General features: G+C 40.2%; 1 protein-coding gene across 2 annotated transcripts in view; it reads right to left on the bottom strand.

Moving 5' to 3' along the window:
• The window catches only part of TTC39C (tetratricopeptide repeat domain 39C), a 110995-nt gene that overhangs the window by 38054 nt on the left and 46651 nt on the right, over window positions 1-26290 (bottom strand). Inside the window, exons 2-6 of one of the 2 annotated variants that reach the window (XM_072735103.1) lie at window positions 25577-25625; window positions 22670-22798; window positions 20328-20442; window positions 10567-10921; window positions 8675-8843 (exon numbers count right to left, since the gene is read on the bottom strand). In XM_072735103.1, coding sequence (XP_072591204.1) covers window positions 8675-8843; window positions 10567-10921; window positions 20328-20442; window positions 22670-22798; window positions 25577-25625 — 817 coding nt within the window. Of the gene's footprint in view, window positions 1-8674; window positions 8844-10566; window positions 10922-20327; window positions 20443-22669; window positions 22799-25576; window positions 25626-26290 lie in introns of those variants that run through there. The other variant, XM_026006525.2, reaches the window with a different exon arrangement.

Here is a 26290-nt window from a genome sequence, read left to right as displayed (position 1 = left end):
TTCTTATTTCCATTTCTTCATAATGACTTACGATGCTGAGCATCTTTTGATGTGTTTATTGGTCATTTGTCTATTTTCTCTGGGGAAAGGTCTCTTCAGAGCATTTGCCTACTTTTTTAAAATTGGGTCTCTTAATTGAGTTGTTACAGTTCTTTACATATCCTGGATATCAGCCCCTTGTCTTATCTATAACTTGCAAATATTTTCTCCCATTCCATGGGCTATTTACTTTCTTGATATTTTTTGAAGCACAAAAGTGTTTAATTTTGACATGGTTTAATTTACCTGTTTTCCTTTTGTTGTTGTTTTTGAGGTTATGTCTAAGAAGCTACTGCCTAACCCAAGAGTTTTGTGGTTTTACCTGTTACATTTTGGTCTATGTTCCATATGCATTCATTCTTACGTATGGTATGAGGTAGAAGTCCAACTTCATTTATCTGCATGTGGAAATTCAGTTGTTCCAGCACCATCTGTTAAAAAGACTATTCTTTGCCTATCGATTTACTTTTGTCAAAAGTCAGTTGATCCATAAATGTAAAGGTTTATTTCTTGGTTCTCATTGATCTGTAGGTCTATTCTTACTACAATACCACACTGTCTTGATTAAGTTTTGAGATTAGGAAGTATGAATGTTCCAACTTTGTTCTTCCTTTTCAAGATCATTTTGGCTGTTCTAGTTCCCTTAGGTTTAGTATCAATTTGTCAATTTTGCAAAACAGCAAGCTATGATTTTGAGAGGGATTGTACTGAATCTGGTAGCTCAATTAAAGGAGTACTGCCATCCTAGCAATAGTAAGTCTTCTGATACATGAACATGGGATGTCCTATCAGTAATATTTTAAGAACTATTTTTAAACTGCCTTAATTTGCATCATTATGGAAATAAAATAAAAAGAAAGCTATGCAGAACATGCTGCTGAGACTCTGTACAAAAATAATGATTATACTCAAGAAATAGTGGGCCAGAATATGATCTCTTATGTAGCAAGAGCAATGGAACTGTTCACACTTTTTTTTTTTAAGGATGGTGGTGGAGGTTATGCCACATGCAATCTTCCTTTTTTTATTTTTAAGATTTTATTTATTCAAGAGAGACACAGAGAGAGAGAGAGAGAGGCAGAGACACGGGCAGAGGGAGAAGCAAGCTCCATGCTGGGAGCCCGACATGGGACTCGATCCCTGGTCTCCAGGATCACACCCTGGGCTGCAGGCAGCGCTAAACTGCTGCACCACTGGGGCGGCCCTGTTCATATTCTTTATTCTAATAATGACACCACTGGAGCTAAAACTCAAAAAAAAAAAATATGTTACTTATTGAAGCATTTACAATCACAGTGAAATATTGGGAAATAATAGAGAAATAACAATAACCAAATATCCCAACAACTTCCCAACAAGGGAATATGAAATTATTAACGTAACATATCTAAATAGTCTGCATCCAGTTACTTACTTAAAAAACGATGTTAAGGGACACCTGGGTGGCTCAATCAGTCAAGCATCTGCCTTCGGCTCAGGTCATGATCTCAGGGTCTTGGGACCAAGCTCTGCACCATTGTTATCACTGGGCTCCCTACTCAGCAGGGAGTTTGCTTCTCCCTCTCTCTGTGCCCCTCCCTACAACTAGTACTCTCTCTCTCAAATAAATAAATAAAATCTTAAAAAAAAAACCTGTTAAAACACGTAAGCAGATTTGTAAATGAAATTGTATGAAGTCTCATGTGTCTATTAAAAAATCACAAAATAATTTGAAGTAAAACAGCTTAGAATTTAAGTATCACTGGGTTATTTTTATGAAGTTGCTTAACAGCTTAAACTCTTATGTAGATGTTTTAAAAGGAGAGGCCTGGGATCCCTGGGTGGTGCAGTTTAGCGCCTGCCTTTGGCCCAGGGCGCGATCCTGGAGACCCGGGATCAAATCCCACGTTGGGCTCCCGGTGCATGGAGCCTGCTTCTCCCTCTGCCTATGTCTCTGCCTCCCTCTCTCTCTCTCTATCATAAATAAATTTTAAAAAATTAATAAAAATAAAAAATAAAAAATAAATAAAAGGAGAGGCCTTCCTTGTCACCTGTAGCACGCAAGAGGACATGCTGTGACAATCCACGTATTATTACTTGTTACTCAGCATTAATGCTGCTGACTAGCAGAATCGGTTTAGCAATACTGTTATCAAGGACACCTAACAATAGATTGTGCATTTGACCCCTGCCCTTAGGACTGGGCTAATGTAGGCAAGGGAAAGCTCATCCTCTTATGCACATTTAGTGAGCTTAGGGATAGAAATCATTAACCTTCTACTTGCTTTTCAGCCCAACAGCCTGTAATGATAGAGTTGAAAGAACAGCAAATGTATTTAACCTATTAGCAATGTGGGTTACTATCCTCTTCTCGTTTCAGTGAACAGTTATTAAACCACATGACAGAAATCTATTTTACTGGAAAGTGGAGACAAATATATCCCCTCATCTCTCTTATACCAGCTTGAATCAACCTCTCGTTTTGTGTTCTCCTCAGAAAAAATGTTAACTCTATTTTTTAGGCGCCTGAAGTAATAAAGAGAACCCACATAGGATGGAGGGAGAGAAGACAACGATTAACAGAACTTCAGGGAATTATTTCTCTTCCTGCATTGCCTTTTTCCTGATCCTATAAATAACAACATTACATCATGCTGGCAAGGCCTGCTGTTCAAATACAAGAGGCAGGCTTTCTCTTCGACAGATGCAAAGACACACTGCTAGCAAACAGCTTGAATAATGTCAACGTGCCCCAGAGAAGAAAGCTCAGGCACCAGCCCTCACTGTGGTCAGCACTCCTGTGCTGGCCCCTCCTCTCCATGACCCCTGCTGGCCTTGGTCTCTTTTCTCCAGCTGATAACTTAATCACCAAAGGGACCAACCTCTACTTTTCTGTCCCTGTCACAATCATGAGCGGATGGGCTAAAAAACAACACAGACCTCCCACTTATTCTGGAAATGCCAGTGAAAAATATCACCCGTCTTAATAAAAGGACAGAGAGAAAGCACTATGGTCAGTTTTTTATAAGGTACCTCAGACAGCTAAAGTCACCTCAAAGAATGGTCAGAAAGAAGGTCCAGGGCAGCCTAGGTGGCTCAGTGGTTTAGCGCTGCCTTTGGCCTAGGGTGTGATGCTAGAGTCCCAGGATCGAGTCGCACGTCAGGCTCTCTGCATGGAGCCTGTTTCTCCCTCCACCTGTGTCTCTGCCTCTCTCTGTGTGTGACTTTCATGATTAAATAAATAAAATCTTTAGAAAAAAAAAAAAAGAAAGAAAGAAGGTCCACAGATGGGACACACGCTGATGTAGATGTGTGCAAGCCTTTCACACAGAACTTCATAGCCAGGAGAAGGAGTACCCCAACCCGCTTGGCAGGTTGATATGAATATGGTGATGTGAAGGTCAACCATCAAAGCATCCCCTGCAGGGCACTGTTCAGGAAAAAGAAACCACATCCTATCATATGCCTTCTTGGAAGGAAGCAGAGGGAGGGGGATATGGAACAGGGGAGCAGACTGCAGTGACAAAGCTGCATTTCTCAGAGCAAACAAGGTAGCTTCAGTAAGAGAGGGAGGAGATGACTGAGATGTGCACACACACATACATCATAACTTCTTCAGTGTGGCCTCTATGACGTCTTGTACAAACTTTCTTTTGGCCTCAGGAAGCCAGGCCTGTAATTGTTGGAATCGTCTGAGAGGCAGTTACAGTCAAGAGCCTCACAGGCTGGGCGAAGGGAGCACCGGGGCTCACTGCCTGCTCATCTGGGGGCTCCCGACCATAAGCAGAGACTTCATTTCAATCCAATTGCTTTTTACCTAAATTATTCAATTCAGCTTTGGAGTCCTACTTCTCTAGCCAGCACATTAGCATTTCAACATCTTATTCCATACCCGCCTTAAGAGGACAATCTCTTACACGGATTATGAAGACACTTTTGCAACTCCTTCTTTAGAACTGGTTTCAGAAACAGGCTTAGGTGCCACACAAGGAGACAGTCCTTGATAATCAACTTTTCCTTAACAAAGAAATGATATTACTCTCACTGGTTAGTGGATTTCTCCTTGATTGATGGACTCATCTATTCATTCAACAAATATACACTAAGGGCCAGTCTTGTGCAAGGAAGGTCCTAGCTGCTGCTCCCCAAATCCAAACCCTAGGTTTTAAAATGCCAGTACTTGGGATATTCACAAAGTAGGAGCCTCAGCTTAGAAGACAGTTCAAAATAAGAGTTCTCAAAATGCTTGAATAGTCACCTCATTAGAATGTTTATCAACTTTCATTTAGATATTAAAAATTAGTTTCATTACTAAATCGTCATGATATAGTGTGTATATCAAAGTGATAACCTATAAAACCAAATACACACACACACATATATCATACTAAGTAATTATACACTAAAGGAGAGGGAAGTTGTGCAAATCTGTACTGTTTAAGGGAGAAAAGAGGACTGGGGAGAAATAAAAACAAGTGATTAAAATGTAGACTTGTCTCAATATTTTTTTAAATAACCAAGAAAAATATTCATTTATCAATTGTAGGTTAATGGACTTATCACTACCATAGGTTTACTGAAAAGTACAAAAATTCAAAACTATAAATTCATATTTTAAAACTGTGATTACTATACAACATATAGGACCAACTTCAGGGAAAAGTAAATATAGGTGCTATATAGTACCTGTAGCCCCTCTGGCTACAAGCCACCCACTTTGCCAATCATGGGGCCAGTTTTACTGACCACTTTCAACACCAACTTTTCTCTCCTAAAAAGAAAAAAAAAAGAAATTTGATAACTTTACTTCCCAGGCTTACACACTCAGTAAGAATATCCACCACACTCTAGTTTTATATCATTTATCCCATGCTAAGTACCATAGGAACCCATGTGTGCCTCCCAACAGCATGACAAGACACATGGGAGAAGTCAACAGAGACCGGACAGGTTGTGAAAACACAAGAGGGTGGAGAGGCTGGAGGTGGAAGATATAGAAGCAAAGGCAGTAAAGAGGGAAAATTCTTTCTTCAGGCTGGCTGAGATTCCTGCTTCAGCAGTCCCAAAGAGCACAGGCGACATAACATCCTGAAGTGCTGATGCACCCCCAAACCATTGAAGGTATAGAACTCCATCACCAGGTCAAGTTAGGCCGCAACCACAGGAAACACTGAAACCACAATAGCAAGGGTATCAAATGTCAGGACAGAGTGGATATATCAAAGACCATTCCCCAGGTGGATTCCAATTGTCCCAGAGCACGTAAACAGTTGTTCTTGAAAATAAAAGAGAAAGCAGGCAAGTGCACAGGCTTTGAAAATAACGTGTACAGAAAATGAAAACTAACCGGCACATATTGAGCTAGTCACCCTGTATGACAGCAAGCTTACACAAAAGCAGCTGTTCAAATTATTTTGTAGATTGACTCACCGAACAAACTCAGAGTCACATGATGCATCTGCCAAAGTTAAAGCCTGCAGACCGTGTTCTCAGAGGGTTTGTTGATAAAAAGATCGCAGGAGTCCTGTCTCTAGCCTAAATGCTTGCTGAAAATTAAAAAAAAAAAAAAAAACACAGTCTCTGCAAGCAGACTTGTCAGCAGAGCCTTGTGTTTTCATAAGCCAGGTTTGGGACTTTACAGGCCCTTCCAGAAAGCCCCCAACAAGAGCTATAACAGCCTCTCTGGGTAGTCTCTCATCTGCAAACAGGATTTTAACCTCCCAACACCACCTCCCCATAGCTTCCTCAGTCACTTGGGAAGATAAATGAAATGCTGGTGTCTGGGCACTGTGAGAATAATACCACTAATATACCAAGTTAGCCTCAAATCCTTTCATCTTCTGGGCCTTTGAAAGGCCAAACACAACCAGCATATTCCCTTGGCCCTGAGGCTATAGCTCACTAATCGGAAACAAACAGATCTTTCAGTCTTTTTTTTTTTTTTCTGGAAAACCAAGGATCAGTTCAGTAAGCAAGCAAGCTGCTTCATGGTGAAGTAGTCCTAACATCTACCACCCACACTCAGATCACAATTCTCCTCCTTGAAAGAGCCTGAATGCTTGCCAAGAACTATATAATGCAACTATGTACCTTTCCAAACTGTATTTAGAAGGGTCCTCTGATGGCTGTGGCTTCCTCATTTCTGTGGCACAAGCTAAAACCATTAAAAATTAAGTGTTTGGGGGGGGGGGAGTCATCAATTAAGCTAAAAGTTAAGCATTTTTGTTTTGAAATAAAAAATTAAAATGGCAAGCTTAACAAGAGATAAACCTTTTACATGTCTATTTAATAGCCTCAAAGTCCAATTTAGAGCATTTGTTGATCTAGGAGTAAAGAGAGAATTCTAATAAATGCCCAATGCTAAGGTGCCTTACTGCTGTGCCGCTCTCAACCCAGGTGGCAAATCTATTCAACACTGAGCCTAGTCTCATCATGTTCAGAGTTAATCAAAATATATACCACTTGCTCTTTAAGAAATGGACATTTAATGGGGCACCTGGGTGGCTCATTGGGTTAAGCAAACCAAACTCTTGGTTTTGACTCAGGTCATGATTTCAGGGTCACAAGTTTGAGCCCCGCATTGGGCTCCACACTCAGTGGGGAGTCTGCTTGAGATTCTCTCTCTTCCTCTGCCCCTCGCGCAGCTCATGCTCTCTCTTTCTATCTAAAAATAAATAAGGGCAGCCCCAGTGGCTCAGTGGTTTAGCACTGCCTGCAGCCCGGGGTGTGTTCCTGGAGACCTAGGATTGAGTCCCACGTCGGGTTCCCTGCATGGAGCCTGCTTCTCCCTCTGCCTGTGTCTCTGCACCAATAAATAAATAAATAATAAATAATTAATAAATAAATAAATAAATAAATAAATAAAATCTTTTAAAAAATAAAAATAAAAATAAATAAATCTTAAAAAAGAAGAAAGGAAAAGAAATGGACATTTAAGAAAGCACTGACCCTGTAATCCAATTTCCATGCAGAAACGGTCACTGAAGTGAGAACGCTTAGCTTAAAATGTCCCTATACGGTGTTATTTCCTCCTACACGAGCCCAAGGGAGCAGAGAAACTTGAGTACCAAACATCCTTCCCTACATGGAAGACCATAACCCTGAGCTTAAAAGAAGAAAAGGCTAACAAAAAGAACAGGCTGCACAAGAAACTGGTCAGAACTATGTGTCTAAGACTGAGGGAAAAGAGGGAGAAAGAGAACTGAAGGCTCACAAGCCTGGCTGCAAAGAAAAACAGGCTCAAGATAATGAGGGGGAAAAAACCCAATTCAGACATAGGTTTAAATAATTCAGATCCTGCTGAGCTTTCTGTACTGTGTTTTAATTATAAATCATCAGTAGACTCTCTAAAATATAACTTCCATATGCAAAGGTGAGGAGTCCTTGGATTTAAGGAGGCACTTCATGAGGGAACGGAATTATTCGCGAAGTAATATACACTCTGTTGCCAACAAAAAAAAATTAATAAACAAATCAACTCTGTACTCGCAAAAGTGTTCCTAGGCAAAAATCTTCAAAAGCACACATGGCGTTTACTGGGGGCTGACCTCTAGAACCAACCGTGCTGCAGGGCCCCCAGCTAAGGGGAGAAGAGAGGTTGTTAAAACCTTGCAGTGGGGGATCCCTGGGTGGCTCAGCAGTTTAGCGCCTGCCTTTGGCCCAGGGCGCAATCCTGGAGTCCTGGGATCGAGTCCCACGTCGGGCTCCCAGCATGGAGCCTGCTTCTCCCTCCTCCTGTGTCTCTGCCTCTCTCTCTCTCTCTCTCTCTCTCTCTCATGAATAAATAAATAAATCTTAAAAAAAAAAAAAAAACTTGCAGTGATTCTCTACAAGCTGCTGGTGCACCAGGCACAACAGCCACCTTCTTTCATATGTGTAATTTTTTTCTTATAAATACTTTTTCTTCAAATCTTCATGACCCCAAGCAAGCAGATAAAAAAACAAAACAAAACAAAAAAAGGAGTAGGGGAAGAAGAAGGAGAAGCAGAGATGCTCCAAAGTCTAGGGTGTGTTTTCCTTCTGGAATAAAACAACCTAGCCTCACTCCCTGGGTATTCTGGGAAGTCACTTGAAGCCCTCTTGGATACCTTTGTCTATAAAATGCAGATGACATTTTTACCTCTGTCATAGGGTTGCTCTGGAGATTAAATCAGGTATCATGTATAAAGCGCCCACCACAGGATTTGCCCAAATAAAGCCAATGAAAAAGTAACAAAAACTACTACTGTTTCAAAGTTGATGGGGTCCTTGACATTTCAGGCAATAACTTGTGTATAAATCAATTTTTAACCAAGATAAAAATTTAGAAACAGATTATTAGTAACTCCAGAGAAGGAAAAAAATCCTATTTTGTGTTCTTCAACAAAGACAGTTGCTAATGCTCCTAAGTCTTTGGTGGAGAATACACCAATCTCATCTCATTACCCACCAGATAGCTCACCCTCCCTCGCCCACATCTCCTGAACAGAAGGTTACTGACTAACATCCTGGGTTCCTGGAAGAGGCTTTTGTAGCAATGATGCAATGAAAAAGCACAAGAACGAAACGTTCCTTGGCCCAATGACATTTGGGCTCATTTTGATACTAGTACTCGAGTCAGAATCACAGATTTGATCCACAGAAGGCTTTATTTAAAAACATGCGGAAGGCACAGTACCTCTAATCGTTGGATGCGTCCCTTGAAAAACATGAAGAGGGAAGAATTTGGATAAGCAGCTTCTTTTTTGAGAAGAATTTCCTTTGCTTCATCCAGGCCTGCTTTGTTATCACTGCCATCCAAGGCAAAAAACGGGCGGACTACAGTATGATACCAGAGCAGAGCCAATCTAAAGGAGAGGGAGAGAAACACTGATCAAGACTTTTCTTAGAGTGTTTCCACTTTTTAAAAACTCAGTATGTGCTCTTCCAGAACATGCCCCTTCCAAAAAGCTTACTACGCAGTCTTTGAAGATACAGAGTATCTTTCCCCATTTTAATTTTATCAATATTTGGAAAACTGAAACTTTGGCACATCATAGAAATCAGCATACCCCCATCAGGTGAGAGCAGAATAAGATAAAAGCCTTTAGCTCTTCTGAGACTTCCAGATGGCTCTCTGAAGGTATGGACCGATATAAATTTCTCTATTCTGCACTTCACTCAGCAATGCACCAATTAGAAACAGTGACTAGTTACCATGAATTTACTGTCCCCTCACAATAAAAGGATTACCTTTTTTTTTTTTCAAAAGGAAAATGCTATTTTCTCCTGTGTTCATAAAGTTAGAGTGTAAGCCTCAGAATCTAAATTTAAATATGGGAACCACAGACACAAATTATTCTAAAATGAGTTAAAATAAGTGAGAGGAACTGGGGGGAAAAAAGGCTCTTTCTCTGGTCTTTGAGGATGCTTAATTCGAAAACCAAATAATTAGTTAAAATTCCTTTACTTCAAACTCATCCTTTCAAGAAGAATACCATGTTAAATAAACTTGGTAAACAAAATAGATTCATTAGAATCTGCTTTAATAAATAGACAAAAATATTTCACCAACACATCAAATATTGTTATATAAACGTATGCTTCTAGCATGTTTATAAAACTGGTTCTCTTCTGGAGATTAGACTAATTTACATTACTAATTCATTTCTTTTGACAAAATACTAAGATATAAATAGACACATTATCACATTAGAAAACCATTAAATCAAATTAATAAAATACCACTGTTTATGTAATTTAATGACTTTGGGGAAGCACAAATATTTTTGAAATGAAAATTTAATGATATTTTTAATAGCTGCCAAATGATTAAGAGTGAATATCCAAATTCCTCAATATGGATAGGCATGAAAACAGAGCTCGCTCAAGTTCTCCATGATAACATTTTTTTGAAAAACTGACAAGTAGTGTAACGTCAAAGGACATATAGTGTCTGGTAAAATTATTCAAACTGAAAAAAAAAATCAAGTCATTTTTAATCGTGGAGGAATGGGTAAATCCTTGCTCTGGATAGTGATACCAGCTTCTCCACACTCCCGTTCAAATTATTGTCATTTCAGTTTAGATTAACATGACTCAATTTAGTTGACCAGCACAAAATATCCAAGCCACATATGAGAGACCAATGGACCGACCAGGATCAAAGAAAATCATCAAGTATCAGTACTTTCTGTAAGAAAAAAATTTCAGAATCATGGGGGAAAAAGGCTTATCAAATTTGTCTTCCTTAAAAATTCAAAAATCAGGATCATGAATCTCAGCAACTGTGGCCAAGGTCACAAAAACTGCTTACAAAATCATCTGAGGTTGAAAAGGATGATCATTTTACCTGTTGAAAATAAGGGACTCATGAGAGTCGAGAATAGTGTTCTGCTCTCTGACGTTAGCTCCCAAGTCAGTTTATAAATACCACCCAAAACACAGTTCTCAGCATTGCGTTAAAAGACTCAAGGCATCATGTCAACCAACCAACCTATTTACCTGACATTTCCTTTAAAGGCTTTGATTGTTGTTTACTTACTTTCAACACTATATTATCTACCAAAGCATTGCAATACAGCTACTCACGTAGCTAAAGGGGCCTTCATGTCCTTACTTTCGCTTGCATACATCAGTGAAGAAAGGCCTTGCAGGCGGTCTCCGGGAAAACCCAGCAGGTTGATGATTTTGAGCAGGTTGGGAGGCACCATGGAGATGCAAAGGTGGAAAAGGCCGTATCCAAAGCTAACAGCACCTTTAAGTCTGCTTAGAGACTCCTCAGACACCCCTTCAGCCACAATGTCATTATCATTTGCTGCATCACAAGTCAAGGGCTCTTCAGTTAGTTTCTTCTGATACAGCTCCTGGAGAGCATTGATGTCCAGATAGCACTTATTGTAAATCTTCCAGGCTTTCCTAAGGATCCACCCACCTTTTATATAGGCTATGGAGAAAGGGAGAAAGCAGGAGAAAAAAATAAGCATTCAAAATAATTTTCCTGTAGTAATAAGGGATATTGAAAAATGACCTGAAATTCAAGCAAAAAAAATTTAAAAAGCAATAAAATGATCATCTCCCATTGCACCTTGTTTTCTTCAGAGGGCTTAAATTACTTGTTTCGTTTTATTATACTGAATGACCGCTTGGCAAGAAACTACTAGTTCTTTTGTTCACTGTTCTATCAAGCCCCTCATACATGAGCTGGGACGTCGTATAGGATATACACTGAACGAAAGAATAAATGCATGAATGCCAACATGCAAGCATCACTTGAACCTGACTTTCGTTCTATGTGCTCTGTGAAGCATGAATCTCCGCCGTGTTTCTGAACTACCATGGCACTTCCCCGATAAATCTCTTTTGGAACTCTGACATTTGTCTACCCTGTGTTTCACTCCTCCTAAAGAGCAAGTTTTAAGTCTAATTCACTGCTAAAAATATACCTTGGCATCAAACATGGCAACTTGCCAAAAAATAAAACAAGCAAACAAAAAGGATTTAATTTATACTTACTAGGTGAACAAACAGCCAGTTCATTACCGTATAAGTCATTAGGGTATATGCAGAAATGTAAAGAATCCTCCATTCATCTGTATCTAATGCCTACTGTGTGGCTGAAGCATGCCTTATTAGGATGGCATTATTTGGATAATGAGAATGATGCTCACCCTACTGCCCCAGCCTAGATCTAGACAGCTCCAGCAAAGGATGGTATCAAAAAGAAGCTACTTCACACCAGAAGTGAGAAGATGTTATTTATAAAGCTGCTTCCATTATTTCCCATCAGATCAATTTTTAACATAGTCTTCATAGTTTCTGAGAGAAATAACAGAGACAAGACTGGGATTTACCCAGTTCCATGTCCCACTGGCCCCTTGCAGACAAGCCCACAGGTCCTGCCTCACCCTCTCTTCCTGCGAACATATTTACACCTTCTCATGAGGAAGGGAAGGGCGCAGTTGATGCATCTGTGCTCATCTGAGTGCATCATCACCATACTTTTGAGGAAAGGTCTTCTACAGGGAATTTTCTACAGAAAAGAGCTTATACATACTCAGCACTGTTATCAATATGGCCCCAGTAATCTGACCCCAGTGCACAAGTGGAAGACAAAACAAGCTGTCCCAGAGTTCCAGGCCCTTTGGGGCAGTGGAAAAAGAAGTTTGTAAAAAGTTATATTTAAATCCCAGAAAGCGGCAGCCCAGGTGGCTCAGCGGTTTAGCACCGCCTTCAGCCCAGGGCAGGATCCTGAAGACCCGGGATCGAGTGCCGTGTCGGGCTCCCTGTGTGGAGCCCGCTTCTCCCTCTACCCGTGTCTCTGCCTCTCTCTCTCATGAATAAATTAAAAAAAAAAATTAATCCCAGAAAGTACATAACACAAAATCTGATTTGTAAGAGTCTAATCCCTGAATTGAAAGTGATCAAAGAACACATGGTATTTTGAGAAAAGAGCTACCAGAGCAGGACCGCTGCTATCCTTTGCAAAGCCTGCTTACAAGACTGACCCTTGGCTGGGGTCTGTGAACTTGAACTTGGGAACATTCCAAGCATTCCCAGAACTGATAAGAATGGCTCACTGTGCCTACCCTGCTTGTATAAACAGTACGTTTCATGTCAAACACTTGCTTTCAGTGTTTCATTCCAGATCCCAGGGGTCTGGAATATGGGTATGTGCAAGGCAGGGTGTACATATGCATGGCCAGTCCCATCAAAAACTCTGGATACTGTGTTTCTACCAAGCTTCCAGGTTGATAACATGACTCACTGCCCAGAGAATTAAGCATGTCCTACAGACACCTCTGGGAGAAAACTTTGGGTCACTTGTGCCTGAGTTTTCCTGGACTTCCTCCCATGCATCTTTTTCCTTTACACATTTTGCTTTATATCTTTGCTGTAACAAATCACAGCCACGAGCATGATTATATATGGAGTCCTCCTGGAAAAATCATTGCACCTCAGGGTCCTAAGGATCCCCCCAATCCATGGAATCCTAATATTTAATCAAGTTAATAATTTTACTTAAATCTATCTATTTATCAATCCTAATATTTAATCAAGTTAATATTTTACTTAAATCTATCTATTTATCAAATTGATAAAATCTATTTATCAATTTCTTGACAAATGATGACCGTATTCCTTATGGGATCACAATTCAAAACACAACCATCCCATAAGTTCCAAGTTCTAGATTGTTAATGCTCTGCAGACTAAGTCCACTGAAAAGAATACTCAAGATAGGATGAACAAGCAAAACGAAAGTTTTTTTTTAAGGGAACAATTTTTATAACTTTATAAAAAGTAACACACACTTAAAACAACTTTCACGTAGTTCAATTTAACAAAAAAAATTTTTTTTGAGAGAGAGTGAGTGAGTGCCAGGAGTATGGGGAGGGGCAAAAGGAGAGAGAGAGAGAGAAAGAGAGAGAGAATCCTAAGCAGGCTGCATGCCCAGTATGGAAGCGGATGCAGGGCTCCATCTCACAAACCTGAGATCACGACCTGAGCCAAAATCAAGAGTCAGGTGCTTAACCGACTGAGCTACCCGGGTGCCCCAATTTAACAAAAATATTTAGTGAGCAAATATTACATTTCAGGTACAGTTTTAGGAGAATCCAAGAGAAATAAGATTAGATCCTGCCTATTAGAGGCACAATGACTTCTCCCTTCTAAATGGAAAATGAAAAGTTGGAAAAAATCCTGAAACTTGTATGCTGACAAAGCACTCATGTTGATCTAGTATGTCCATAAACAAGAGGACACGCAGTTATGATCCAAAAAGCCAAAGGTTGAATAGAAAAACAGAAAAAGAAAATAGGAACACAAAACCAATTGCAATCTAATAAAGGGGAAAATGCTGGGTACAGATTTCAAAAATGAAAAAAAACTTGCAAAATGCTAAAAATGTTAATTTGCTATTAAGTTCCTGTTATGTGCTTAGGGCTGTGCTTGGTAACTGAAGGATATTAAAGAACCATAAGACACAATTTCAGCCCTTCAAATGCCCACAATAAAACTGAAAAGTAAAACAAATGAGAAAAATAAGTGCATATATATATCTCTATGTGTTTGTTCATGTGCCCTACTGGGGTCATAGGTAGAAAAAATTAAAACAAATCATGTTGAGATGATGGGTGAGTTGTTCTTTAGGTCCTTTTTGTCCTAAAATTTTCTATATAATAAATATATAAATGGATTAGTGCAGAATAAGTATTGCAGGATTTCAGTAGAAAATTTTACTCCCTCCTGCCTCCAGGCCTAACCGGAAATTTTAAGGAAAATGTTTAATTGTTTTCTCCTGCATTTTCCAGGCTGCTGCAGCTTCACTGGGGAAGCAGAAGTTCCATCTAAGGCGTGTGAGTATGAAGGAGCAGGTGGGCAAGCCATTCAGAGGCAGAGTGATACCGGGAACACAGAGACCAAAGGGGACACAGGGATGGCATGCTCAGGTTATGGGGGCCCCCTGATGTCCAACTAAGGAATGGACATTTGCACAGGAAAAGCAGGCAATTCGTAAGACTGTGGCTGAGGGGACCACCAGTGTTAGGGAGACACATTGCAGGAATTCAGATCTCAGGTGAAGAAGCGTCATAACAAGGGATGGTGGCAATGGAAACCAAAGCCAAAAATCCATCAATGCCAACTGCACAGACTCAACAACAATAAAAAAATGACATTGGTAAAAACCCTATTTTTATAAAATAAAAATGTAATTCGACATGTCTTTAATTTCTTGCCTGAGAGAGGAGTTTAGGTGCCAATGTTTAAAAGTGTATGTTAAAATCTGTGGTAACAAGTTGTTTTTAAAAAATTTTATTTATGTATTCATGAGAGAGGGGGGTGATGCAGAGACACAGGCAGAGGGAGAAGCAGGCTCCATGCAGGGAGCCTGACGAGGGACTCGATCCCAGGACTCCAGGATCAGGCCCTGGGCTGAAGGCGGCGCTAAACCTAAACCGCTGAGCCACCCAGGCTGCCCTGTGGCAACAAGTTTCAATGCCTTTAACCGAGCGACGTAAATAAAACCCAAAGCTCTAAGTCGAAGACTATAATTTGTGCAAGATGAAATTAATATGCATGTAGAAAAGATTTTGCTTTTGCTACTTTCTAAGCTCAACGTGGCAGAGAAACAGGATTCCCAGGACCCTACTTCCCAGTCCCAAATGCTGTGACCAAAACATCTGAGCACAGCCACACCCAGCCTACAGAACACAGGCTGCCCTGGAGTGTGCTCCACAGCAGACAGCAATGCAGCTCCTGGAAGAGGAGGGACCCCCTCTTCGCTGTGAAGCTGTAACAATGCCTCTAATGAACATACATATTCCCAAAAGGCAGAGAAACAGCATTCAAGAGCCCCACATCCTGCATAGCCTTCCATATGGCTCCTCTAAAAGGTCAAATATAAATCATTCAGCCGCTGCTATCTATGTTTTTGGAGGAAGACACACACAGCAAAAAACCACAGACCATTTGCCCTCCCCTATTAGGGCCAGCCTCAATCAGCTGGGAGATGTAGGGGAGAGAGGAGACTTTGTCCCCATTATAAGGGAAGGGTAGTGTGTGGGAGGCAGGGAGTGAGAGTCCTTCCCAGGAAAGGGCAGGAATTGTCTCAGAAGTGAAAATGCCAAGTTATACTCATTGATGTTGGGATAAATCTCATGGATTTTTCAGCAGGGGATCATATCTGGTGGACCTCCTGCCATTGTACTGTGTCTGTTCACTTGTCCTAGGTGAGGCTGATTAACCGTATAACAAAAGATTAGTTCAGGATTACCTTTTTGTGAGTCATGGAACAGGCTTTGGGAGAAAAATTGTCTTGGTTTCACTTCCAAAAGACTTCTAAAGGACTCATTTTTCCAATCTCAACTATTCTTGGGGCTCCATGTCATGCAACTTTTTCCTAAATGGCATCACCCATCCTTCACCCCTTCAATTCACATATTATACACCCACCATGTGACAGGGGACAGTACCACATCAGATGCCAAGGACAGAGAGCAAAACTGACTTCCATTCTTCATCAGTCTGCTCAGGATCTTCCTTGATCTTCCCAGGTCAAGTTTCTGAGCTCCTCATTCCCTGCACCCAATTTGTGACTAACTTACACATCTAGTGGGTCAAGTATTACCCTGAATTATAACTGACTCACTCCTCTTTCTCTCCTACTAAGCCAGCTGTTCCCCTGGGGCAAGGGTGTCATCCCACTCATCTCCAGAACCCTGGCACCTATGACCCCACAGTATGGGATGCAAAGTAAAAGCTCAGTGAGTGTGGACAAAAAAGACAGCAGGTGGACAGAGCTGCTACCCTCAAGGAGATTACAGTCAAATACCATGGGCAGACACGTACCTAAAATGTGTACTGCTATGTGGTGAGTGATCTGACTCTGCACAGAACACATGTGGAACAACAAAAAAGCAGATGATGAAGTGAGGAAGGAGTACATGAAGGAAGCTGGCCCGGGAGGCACCTGGATAGGCAAGAGAGAAAGATAAAGGGGCTGAGGGCATTCCACACCGAGGGAGTAGCATATACAAAGGCAGGAAGACAGCAAAGGCATTTCAGGGAAGTGCAAAGAGCTTGGCTTAGCTGGCTGCATGATGGGATGGCAGGCAGGTTGAGGAAGGAATTCAGACTCTCCCTTTTAGGGGATGCAAAAGGGCTGACTGTTTAAAGCACAGATCTAACAGGTTTTAGGAAGATGGCTCTGATGGCAAGAGAGAAATCGTGGCCTGGAGAAGCAAGGGAGTTAACAGCAGGCAGTCACACTGTTCCAAGGGCTAGCGCCAGAGGACAAAAGGGCAAGTGACATGGCTGGGTTTCTGGGCCTCTCGGCGCAGAGCCACAAGTAACCAAACTCAGCTGATGGGAAAATGGTGAGAACACTAGGAATTCAGGTAGGAAACAAGAAACCCTAGGGATGCCTGGGTGGCTTAGTGGTTGAGTGTCTGCCTCAGGCTTGGGTCATGATCCCACGGTCCTGGGATCGAGTCCCACATCAGGTTCCCTGCAAGGAGCCTGCTTCTCTCTCTGCTTATGTCTCTGCCTCTCTCTCTCTCTCTGCGTGTCTCTCATGAATAAATAAACTCTTTAAAAAAGAAAAGAAATCCATGGCTTAGGCCTGGGCTATGGTCACTGACAAGCTACGTCAACTGTTCAACCTCACCCAAATCATGCAGCCTCTACTGCCTCCCCTGTAAAATAAAGCAAGTAAATTCACTTGAAGAAAATGTATTGAGCATATACTATGCCAAGAATACAAAGGTGAGTACAACGTAGGGCTTATCTTCAAGTTCAAAAAAATAAAGGAAACAAAATAAGGTGGTAAGTGCCATAAAACAAGTTTTAAAAATAGCTTCTTGTTGTTATGAAAGTAATTAATATATGCTTATTGGGGGGGGAAAGCAAGTAAGCAAGCAACAAGCAGCCCTCAGTAACAGAGTAAATTAAAAATATATTTATAAAGTAGTATATAAAATGAAGAGAGATGATAGGACAATTCATTCTAAAGAAGTTCCAATGAGAGAAAGCACAAGAGTTCTTTTAAAAGTATGAAGTATTTAAAAATTCACAGACTCACCTCTACCTGGAGCTCAGGGAAGTGTGTGCCCTCCTGCCTACCTCTGAGCCACCCACTCTGGGTGGGGAAGGGGCTCCTATAACAAACATCTCCAAGAAGACAGCTTTTCTCCAAGAAAATTATCCATCAAAAGAATTTTCTAAGGAATGGATCCCAACAAAATTAATTTTTTATCATTTAATAACCCAGTGGGTTTCTAAAAGGCTAATGAAGTGCATTTTTGGCTATGTTTTGTTTGAAACAAATATGGAGATATTCACAAAGCAAACGGACACTATATATATTTACGTCTGTCAGAATTTCATTTCAATACCAATAACTGTTCACTAAATTATATGGCTTCAGGAAAAACCTGTTCAATATCTATGATAAATAGGATTAAATAACTGATTAACATCAACTTACTAGGAGAATGGGTAAAGGTTATGAAATAATTTATTAAATAAGTTTATTAATAAAATATAAAAATAGGTTTGACCTCAATAACCAAAAAAAAAAAAAAAAAAAAAAGGCAAAGCAAAGAACATCTGAATGTCCAAAAGCAATCAGTTAAATAACCCATGGCACATTCATATGAAAAACTACTATGTTCTTATTTAATATTTTGAAATTGAGTAACAGAGAAGCTATGTAATACAATCTAAGAGAGAAAAATTGGATACAAAGCACTATAGATTCCATTTTGTAAAAGAAATAAAGAGAAACATAGAACATTAGCAGTAAAGAAGGATTTCTCCAAGTGGTAACAGAGGACTTGCTTTCTTTTTTAACCCTTTTGTATTTTCTAAATTTTCTTTTTTTTTTTTTAAGATTTTATTTATTCATTTATGATAGACATAGAGAGAGAGAGAGAGAGGCAGAGACACAGGCAGAGGGAGAAGCAGGCTCCATGCCGGGTGCCCGACGTGGGACTTAATCCCGGGACTCCAGGATCGCGCCCTGGGCCAAACGCAGGCGCCAAACCGCTGACCCACCCAGGGATCCCCTGTATTTTCCAAATTTTCTATAGTAACGTTCAGGGATTTTTAAGCGGAATAATAATTTTAGAAATAAATAGCATGAATTGATGACTTGAAGTTTCCTGAGGGCAGGGAGCATAGCCTGCGTGCTCATCTAACACAGTGCTTAGCATATCACATATGCTCAGTAATTATTTGTGGAATAGACCAATGAGTGAGCAAAATTTTTTTAAATTTTTATGTACTTTCAAACTTACAGAAGAGTTGTAAGATTAACACAAAGGATTCCCAGATGCCCTTTACCTGATTCCCCAAACATTATATATAAATCCTACACTGGATTTATCCATCTCTCTAGACGGATATTTTCTCCTAATGGCTAAAATTAGCTCCTTTAAAAAGTCCTTCTTGAATGTCAGAAAAAAGGAGTGCAAAGATCACAGAAAATGCCAGAGATCCTATCTTGACCCAAGAAGTCCAACAACTCTGCTGCTTTTAATATATACGTTAATGTAGAACTTCAAGTGAGGGATTTTACGTTGATGCATCACTGAAATAACACATGAGTTATGAGCCCTCAACCATTTAAGTATCAGGCAAGTCCTAAGAGGATTAGCAAGAAGAACATAAACCATTGAACCAAAACAAAAGGCAAACATATTTTAAAAGAAGGATACGTTCTAGTCCAAATTTTGGAGGTCAAAATAAAAGTTAAGTTCTACTTCTGACTTGAGCCAAATAGAAAGAAGCATCCTCAAGGATGAGATGGAGGGAGGGAAGGAGAGAGAGAGGCAGAAGAAAGAGAATAGAGAGAAAAAGTGGTCTCTGGCAGTCTAGAAAGAAAAGTGTATGTTACAACTTAGCAGCAATAGACCTTCATTTAAGGTTTGGAAGGAAATGCTTTTGTGATTTTGAGTTTTAGTTGGTTTCTTTCTTGAATTTTCATTTTTTCAAGTAAATCTGATCTGCCAAAGAAGCAAATTTCTCCTGGCAGTATCAGACCGATCACCACATACAGGAAAGAACGGGTGTCTGTGTTAAACACAGTCTTACAGAAGCTGTTAAAGGCTCGATTTGAGTCTACAGCACTCAAGATATCAAAGCTACAGAATCTTAGAAAACAACAGTATTGGACAAACAAATTAAGAAATTCGTTTCTAGCCCTTACTATGAAGGTTGTTAAAATGTAGGTCATTCAAGAACGTAAGGAAATACTTGGTATATGCTCAGGCCCTCAATAACAATTTCCTGCAAAAATTTAATCTAAACTAGTTATATTTCACTTTAAAGGTTATTCACAACTTTATTCTCACAAAGGAAAAGTATGATCCACTTATCTGGCACTGATAATTTCTCTATGACAGCATTATCTTGAGATGGAAAGGATGAAACACTGACTTCAAGTCTAAAACTATTTCCCTAGGGGATGCCTGGGTGGCTCAGTCAGTTAAGTGTCTGCCTTCGGGTCACATCATGATCCCAGGGTCCTGGGATGGAGCCCCACATAGGGCTCCCTGCTCAGTGGGGTGTCTGCTTCTCCATCTGTCCTTCCCCCTGCTCATGCTCTTTCTCTCTCCCACTCTCAAATAAATAAAAATATTTTTTTAAAAAAAGTAATAAAACTATTCTCCTAAATACACATTAAGCACTTGTGGTTTCAATTTCCTAATTAAAAATGCATACCATGCCCCCAAAGAGGCATCACATATTTTCAAAGACTGAAATAGGAGGCATTGAAAAAAAAGTGGGGGGCATTACCTATTGTGTCCATTGAATGTTGAAAGCCATTAAAAATAATGCTTTTGGCATACCTGACAATTCTTGTTTTACAAACGAGAGCACAGCCAGGTAAACTTGACAGTCAGCTATGATTATCTGCCTCTGAAGCCGATCAACCATAGAGGGGGCAGATTTTCGGGCATCAACCTGTTTGATGGAAAGAAAAGTACATGTTGATAAATCACACCCACGAACAAGACACTATCCAAATAACTATTACTTTACTGTGCAAAAGAACTTCACGCAGGAACTGAAAGACAGGTGCACTGAAAGCCAAGACCAAATTTATACTGTATTCCCATGAGATCTACAATAGGATGAAGAACACTGCAACTCAAAGACAAATATTCTGAGTGAGAACAATCAAGCTTGTGGGAAACCATGAAAGTCAACATAGAAGTTCAGACTTTTACCTTTTTAAAAAACAATTTAAGTTCTTACCTATCCAAAATAAAAATTACTAAAGGTAGAAAATGTTCCCCAAAATAGAGAACCTGAAAAACCACTTTGCAGCCATCTACCTTTGTTCACGTAGGATGAACACTGGGGTTCATTCCCTATGTGCACACAACTGAGATGTGAGGGTCAAAAACGGATACATTTTAGTGAAGGAGAAAAGAGCTGAACTGAATCAGAATTTAAGCCATACCTCTAAGGTTACTACCTCTATAAAAGAAGCAAAAGGTAAAACTAAAAAACACTTTTTTATAAAATGTTGGTCCTTATTATAAAGAATGTCTGTAATTTTAAAAAGTTTGCTCTGATAAAGAATACTGCATTTTTAATACAAAGTGAACCTGAACAAGATAAGCTACATAGTTTTCATGGGCTTTCACAGTGACATAAGAACTGATAGGATCTTTGCAAATACGACAATAGCATATTTACTAAACACAAAAGAATGAACTGTTTTCCTTTTTTCTAGATTAACATAATCTATTATGGCCACTATTGTTGCAAATGCAGCCCCAGAACTCATTACTTTGCCTAGGCAAATGCCAGTTTATTAGTGCTTCTGTTTCTTTGTAATAACATCTACTGTGTAGGGTTGTTCGAAGGGGTAATGAGATACTGTATGTGAAAATGCTTTTTAAATTGCAAAGACCCATTACCAATGTTAATTCCTAACATATGTGTTAGGCATAGAATTAGATACAGAAGACAGACATATGAATAACTTACAGTCTAATGAGGGAACACTGACCTCATTACCATGTAATGCAGTTAAGTGCTCTGAAGGGTCAAGTACAGGATACTACGGGGATGAGTAGGAAACCTACTCAACATGGCTTTGGGGCTCAGGCAAGTGTCCTTGGAGAAAATGATCTAGGAAGGCCTACCTAAAGAAGGAGTAGGAATCAGGTCAAGAGGGAAGAGAACATTCTAGGCAAAGAACAAGGAAGCACCAAGTCAGCCACTGTAAGGAGTTTAGACTTCACTGTAATGGCAAGGGTTGGGGCCAGGGACACCGAAAATGAAGCCAGCAACATATTATTTGCATTTTATACACTGTATCATTGGAGAATGAATCTGAGAACAGTGAGAGTTGTTGTAGGCAAATGGGGATGATGGTGGACCTAAGGAAATGGCAAGAGGGGGAGAGAAGTGGATGAATTCAGGAGGTATTCTAGAAAGAGAGGCAACAGGACTCTGTCCCTGATCAGATGCAGGGTTTGCAGAAAGAGTCATCAAGGAGACCTCTGGCCCTTCTGGACCATCAGGAGCCAGTCCTCTTGGCCCGAGTGGCTTCCTCATGGTGGACACCATTAGCAAGAGCAGAGATGAAGCAAGTTGGACACAACGGAGCCAAAGAAAAGATGGGCAGCTTTTGAGGACTGTAAACAGCTTTTGACTGGTTTGTCAGCTCAACAGGTAACACCTGCAAGACCCCTGGGCACTCCAGAATTATCAAGGGTAGGAGGATGCCTTGCCAAAGACTAGACTTTTGCACTGAAAGGTGAAAGCACAATCACGGAAAGTGAAATACAATGTTATTTTGACTTTATTTGTAACCAAAGGCTGGTAAGTCCTGCAAAAAATCAGATAAATAGCCAGATCCCTCAACTATGCCAAAATGCAACATATTTGAATTATATATGCACGAAAGTCTCATCACAAAAGCTCTTAGCACATGGCCCATTAAGGAAGAAGATAATCTTAAGAAGGCAAAAGAATTAATGCACCAAATGGCTCTGATGACTGATGGGGCAGGTGGGGGTGGGGCTCTATGGTTTTAAAAAATACATTTTACATAATCAAACATGTGAGAAACACACATTGTGCTTTGTCATAGCCAAAATATCAAAAACCAAGTAAGTGAGCAATGATCTCAGTCAGTGGCACTCTGTTCACAACCTAAAGACTCAGTGCTTACATTCTTCTTAATTTTATTCTTGATAGTTTCAATTACTCCAGCCTCTTCACTTTCACACAGCTTCTCTGTCGTCTTTAAGTCATCACACGCCAACTGCATTTTTTCTTCTTCAAATGTCATCATGGCGTTCTTCCAAGAAAAAAGTAAGGAAAGAATGAATGAATCAGTAAGCATTGGAAAATTTAGGTGATTTATTACAACAAAACCCCAAGCTAGGAGAAACAAAAAAAAAAACATTCAAATTATTTGTTGCAAGTAAAAAGAATTGGAATGTTACAGTGAGCCCTAATCATTTCCAAAGACTATAATCTCAATATAAAATAAGAATATACCGGGCAGCCTGGGTGGCTCAGCCGTTTAACGCCACCTTTTAGCCCAGGGCCTGATTCTGGAGACCTAGGATTGGGTCCCACGTCGGGCTCCCTGCATGGAGCCTGCTTCTCCCGCTGCCTGTGTCTCTGACTCTCTCTCTGTCTCTCAAGAATAAATAAATAAAATCTTAAAAAAAAAAAAAGAATATACCTCGATCACACCTACATGAAAAAAACAGAGGGTAATAAAGGTTCTTGCAATTACTGTTCTATGACCTTTTTTGTTGCTATCGAACACAGTAACCAAAGCCCTGTAAAATTTCTGACTGGTCCACTTCATTCAGGTGGTTTTTGTTTTTGTTTTTTTTTTTAGATTGTATTTATTTATTCATGAGAGAGAGGTGGGGGGGCAGAGGGAGAAGCAGGCTCCATGCAGGAAGCCTGATGTGGGACTCAACCCCAGGACTCCAGGATCACGCCCTGGGCTGAAGGCAGGCACTCAACCGCTGAGCTACCCAGGGATCCCTCACTCAGGTTTTATAGCGGTGTCCCACTGCAAAGTTCATGCTGCCCACACGTGGACCCCTGGCTCCATCAAGTACTGTGCTAATGAAACGTCAGCTAGTAGGTAGGTCTTGGAAAACACCAGTCTTTTCAAGGACAGCAATTTCAATGGGTTCTCTTATTTGGAATTATATAACACTGTCCATGATGAAAAATTTCACTGACAGCCTGGTAGATTTTTCCAGGCCATATCTGATTGGGTAGGGGCAACCCTTTCTCTGCCAAAAACCTGATACTTTCACCAGTGGAACGGAGATTTCTGAGGTTATGGATGAGTCATAGCAGCAGAGACATGACACTTGGCTCTTGGAAGGCTTAAAGAACTCATTGGAGCTGGCTCTCCACCATGCCCTATCCATTCAGCAAGCCCTCCCCTTGGCATTCGAGGCCTCCTCCTTGGTAAGACTGCAATATACTCTCCCCCTGTAGCCAAACTAGATCACAGCCACCTTTGCCCAAGCACCCCACTGCTGGGCAAACAGACTCCAGCCTTGCCACAGTTTCTCTCCCCACCTTTCTCCTCCACCCAGCCAACCCTCACTGCCTTTGTAGTTAAGTGGGTACTCATGTGATTTCCACAGAGTACCGTAAAGTCCAATGATGCTATGTTTTCTTATCAACAGCAAGCCTTAAAAATTTGTGTTGAATCCCCTGGCAAAAAGAGGAAATAAATAGTTTTAATGAAAATCATGTCACCAGAAGCTGGCCTGGTACCTGAGGCTGGGCACTGGCAGCCTGCACAGGACATACCAGTTTGTGGACATCTTCCTAGATCTGAAATCCAAATGTTTTTTCTATTTTACCTCACTTGATCTCTACACGATATTGATTGTAAATACACACACACACACACACACACACACACATTTGCTATTTTACCATTCTATGATAGCTTTTTTAAATTATGTATTTGAAAGTGATTTATACGTGATGTTATATGTATTTCTGGAAAAGAGCATCCAATTTTCTACTTTAAACACCTAACTGTAACCTATTCCTTCAATTCCTAAATACTAATATTTAAAAATTTAATAGTAACTAATAAATTTCAGCTCTGCTAATTTAACTTGCTTTCCAGTCCATATTTAATAATTTTAGAGCAAACCTTTAGTATCCAAAGTCTGACCTTTTTTTTTTTTTTTAACTGCTAATGCAGGGACACCTGGGTCGCTCCATAGTTGAGCGTCTGCCTTTGGCTCAGGTCATAATCCCTGGGACCTGGGATGGAGTCTCGCATCAGGCTCCCTGCAGGGAGCCTGATTCTCCCTATGCCTATTTCTCTGCCTGTCTCTTATGAATAAATAAATAAAATCTTTTTTTAAAAAATCGCTAATGCAGTTTTATTTTTTGGAAAGGTCTTTCCAAATTTATTTTTATTTAAAAAAATTGGGGAAAAACAGTACTCTGGAAAGTATAAGCATTTTATTTTTATTTTTTAAGATTTTATTTATTTACTCATGGTAGACATAGAGAGAGAGAGAGAGAGAGAGAGAGAGAGAGAGAGAGGCAGAGACACAGGCAGAGGGAGAAGCAGGCTCCATGCCGGGAGCCAATGCAGGACTTGATCCCAGGACTCTAGGATCACACCCCAGGCCAAAGGCAGGCGCCAAACCGCTGAGCTACCCAGGGATCCCCAGCATTTTATTTTTTACATTGAGGAATACAAGATATCTCATAGGTCTTGATTGATATGCAAAACTTTATTCCACTTTTAAATGCTAAAAGATGTGTATCGATAGGGGGGCCTGGGTGACTCAGTTGATTAAGTGCCCGACTCTTGATTTCGACTCAGGTTATGATCTCAGGGTCATGAGATGGAGCCCCACATCAGGCTCTCTGCTCAGCAGGGAGTCTGCTTGAGATTCTCTCTCTCCTTCTGCCCACCCCCTCCAACCCTGCATGAGCATATGCTTTCTCTAAAATAAATAAATCTTAAAAATAAAAAGATCTGTATTTATACAGCTAGCAACTTTAAGACATACTTTATATACCTGTTTCTTTCACACCAATACCTCTCCCCATACCAACTTACCAAAAAACTGACGAAGCTGGCTCCGAAACTCATTAATGGGCTATGATTTCTGTTAAGGAAACAAAATAAAATTATTTTTAATGTATACTTTTTATAAACATTTGATATATTAGGATCATTATAGATTCCTAATAATTGGACAGACAGTAAGGTCTTAAAGCTGATAAAATTACACTAAGAAAGAGGCACCTGTGTGGCTCAGTCAGTTAAGCATCTGACTTGATTTAGGCTCAGGTCATGAACTCAGCATCATGAGATTGAGCCCTGAGCCAAGCTTTGTGCTAGAAGTGGCACCTGCTTGAGATTCCCTCTTCCTCTGCCGTTAATCCCCTTTCTCTCCCCTCCTCTCAAAAATAGGAAGGGGAAGGGAAGAGGAGAGAAACCTGGCCAACTCTTCAAAGCAAGGTGCACAAGAAAGTCAAATTATAACAAGAGATTGCTTTAAGTAAACCAACCTGACATCTGCAAACACGTGACCAAGAGAAGATGATTAATATTCATTTTAAAAAATGCAAAATATATTCAAAACTTTACACACATAAAATACCATTTTTAAAGTAGATCAGAGGGTTTTATCAGAGCCAACCTTGCAAATTCACTCATTCCATCTAAAGAACTTCAAGAATGCCTCCCTAGAGTCAGACACTCTCCCACCGTAATACAGTCATTAGTGAATTACATACGTAAGCCAAAAAGAAACCAAATCAAACTACC

Source organism: Vulpes vulpes, chromosome 13, assembly GCF_048418805.1.
Source record: "Vulpes vulpes isolate BD-2025 chromosome 13, VulVul3, whole genome shotgun sequence".
Classification (NCBI taxonomy): Eukaryota; Metazoa; Chordata; class Mammalia; order Carnivora; family Canidae; genus Vulpes; species Vulpes vulpes.
The sequence above is the reverse complement of the archived record's forward strand: the minus strand, read 5'-3'. Positions and strand labels throughout refer to the sequence as shown.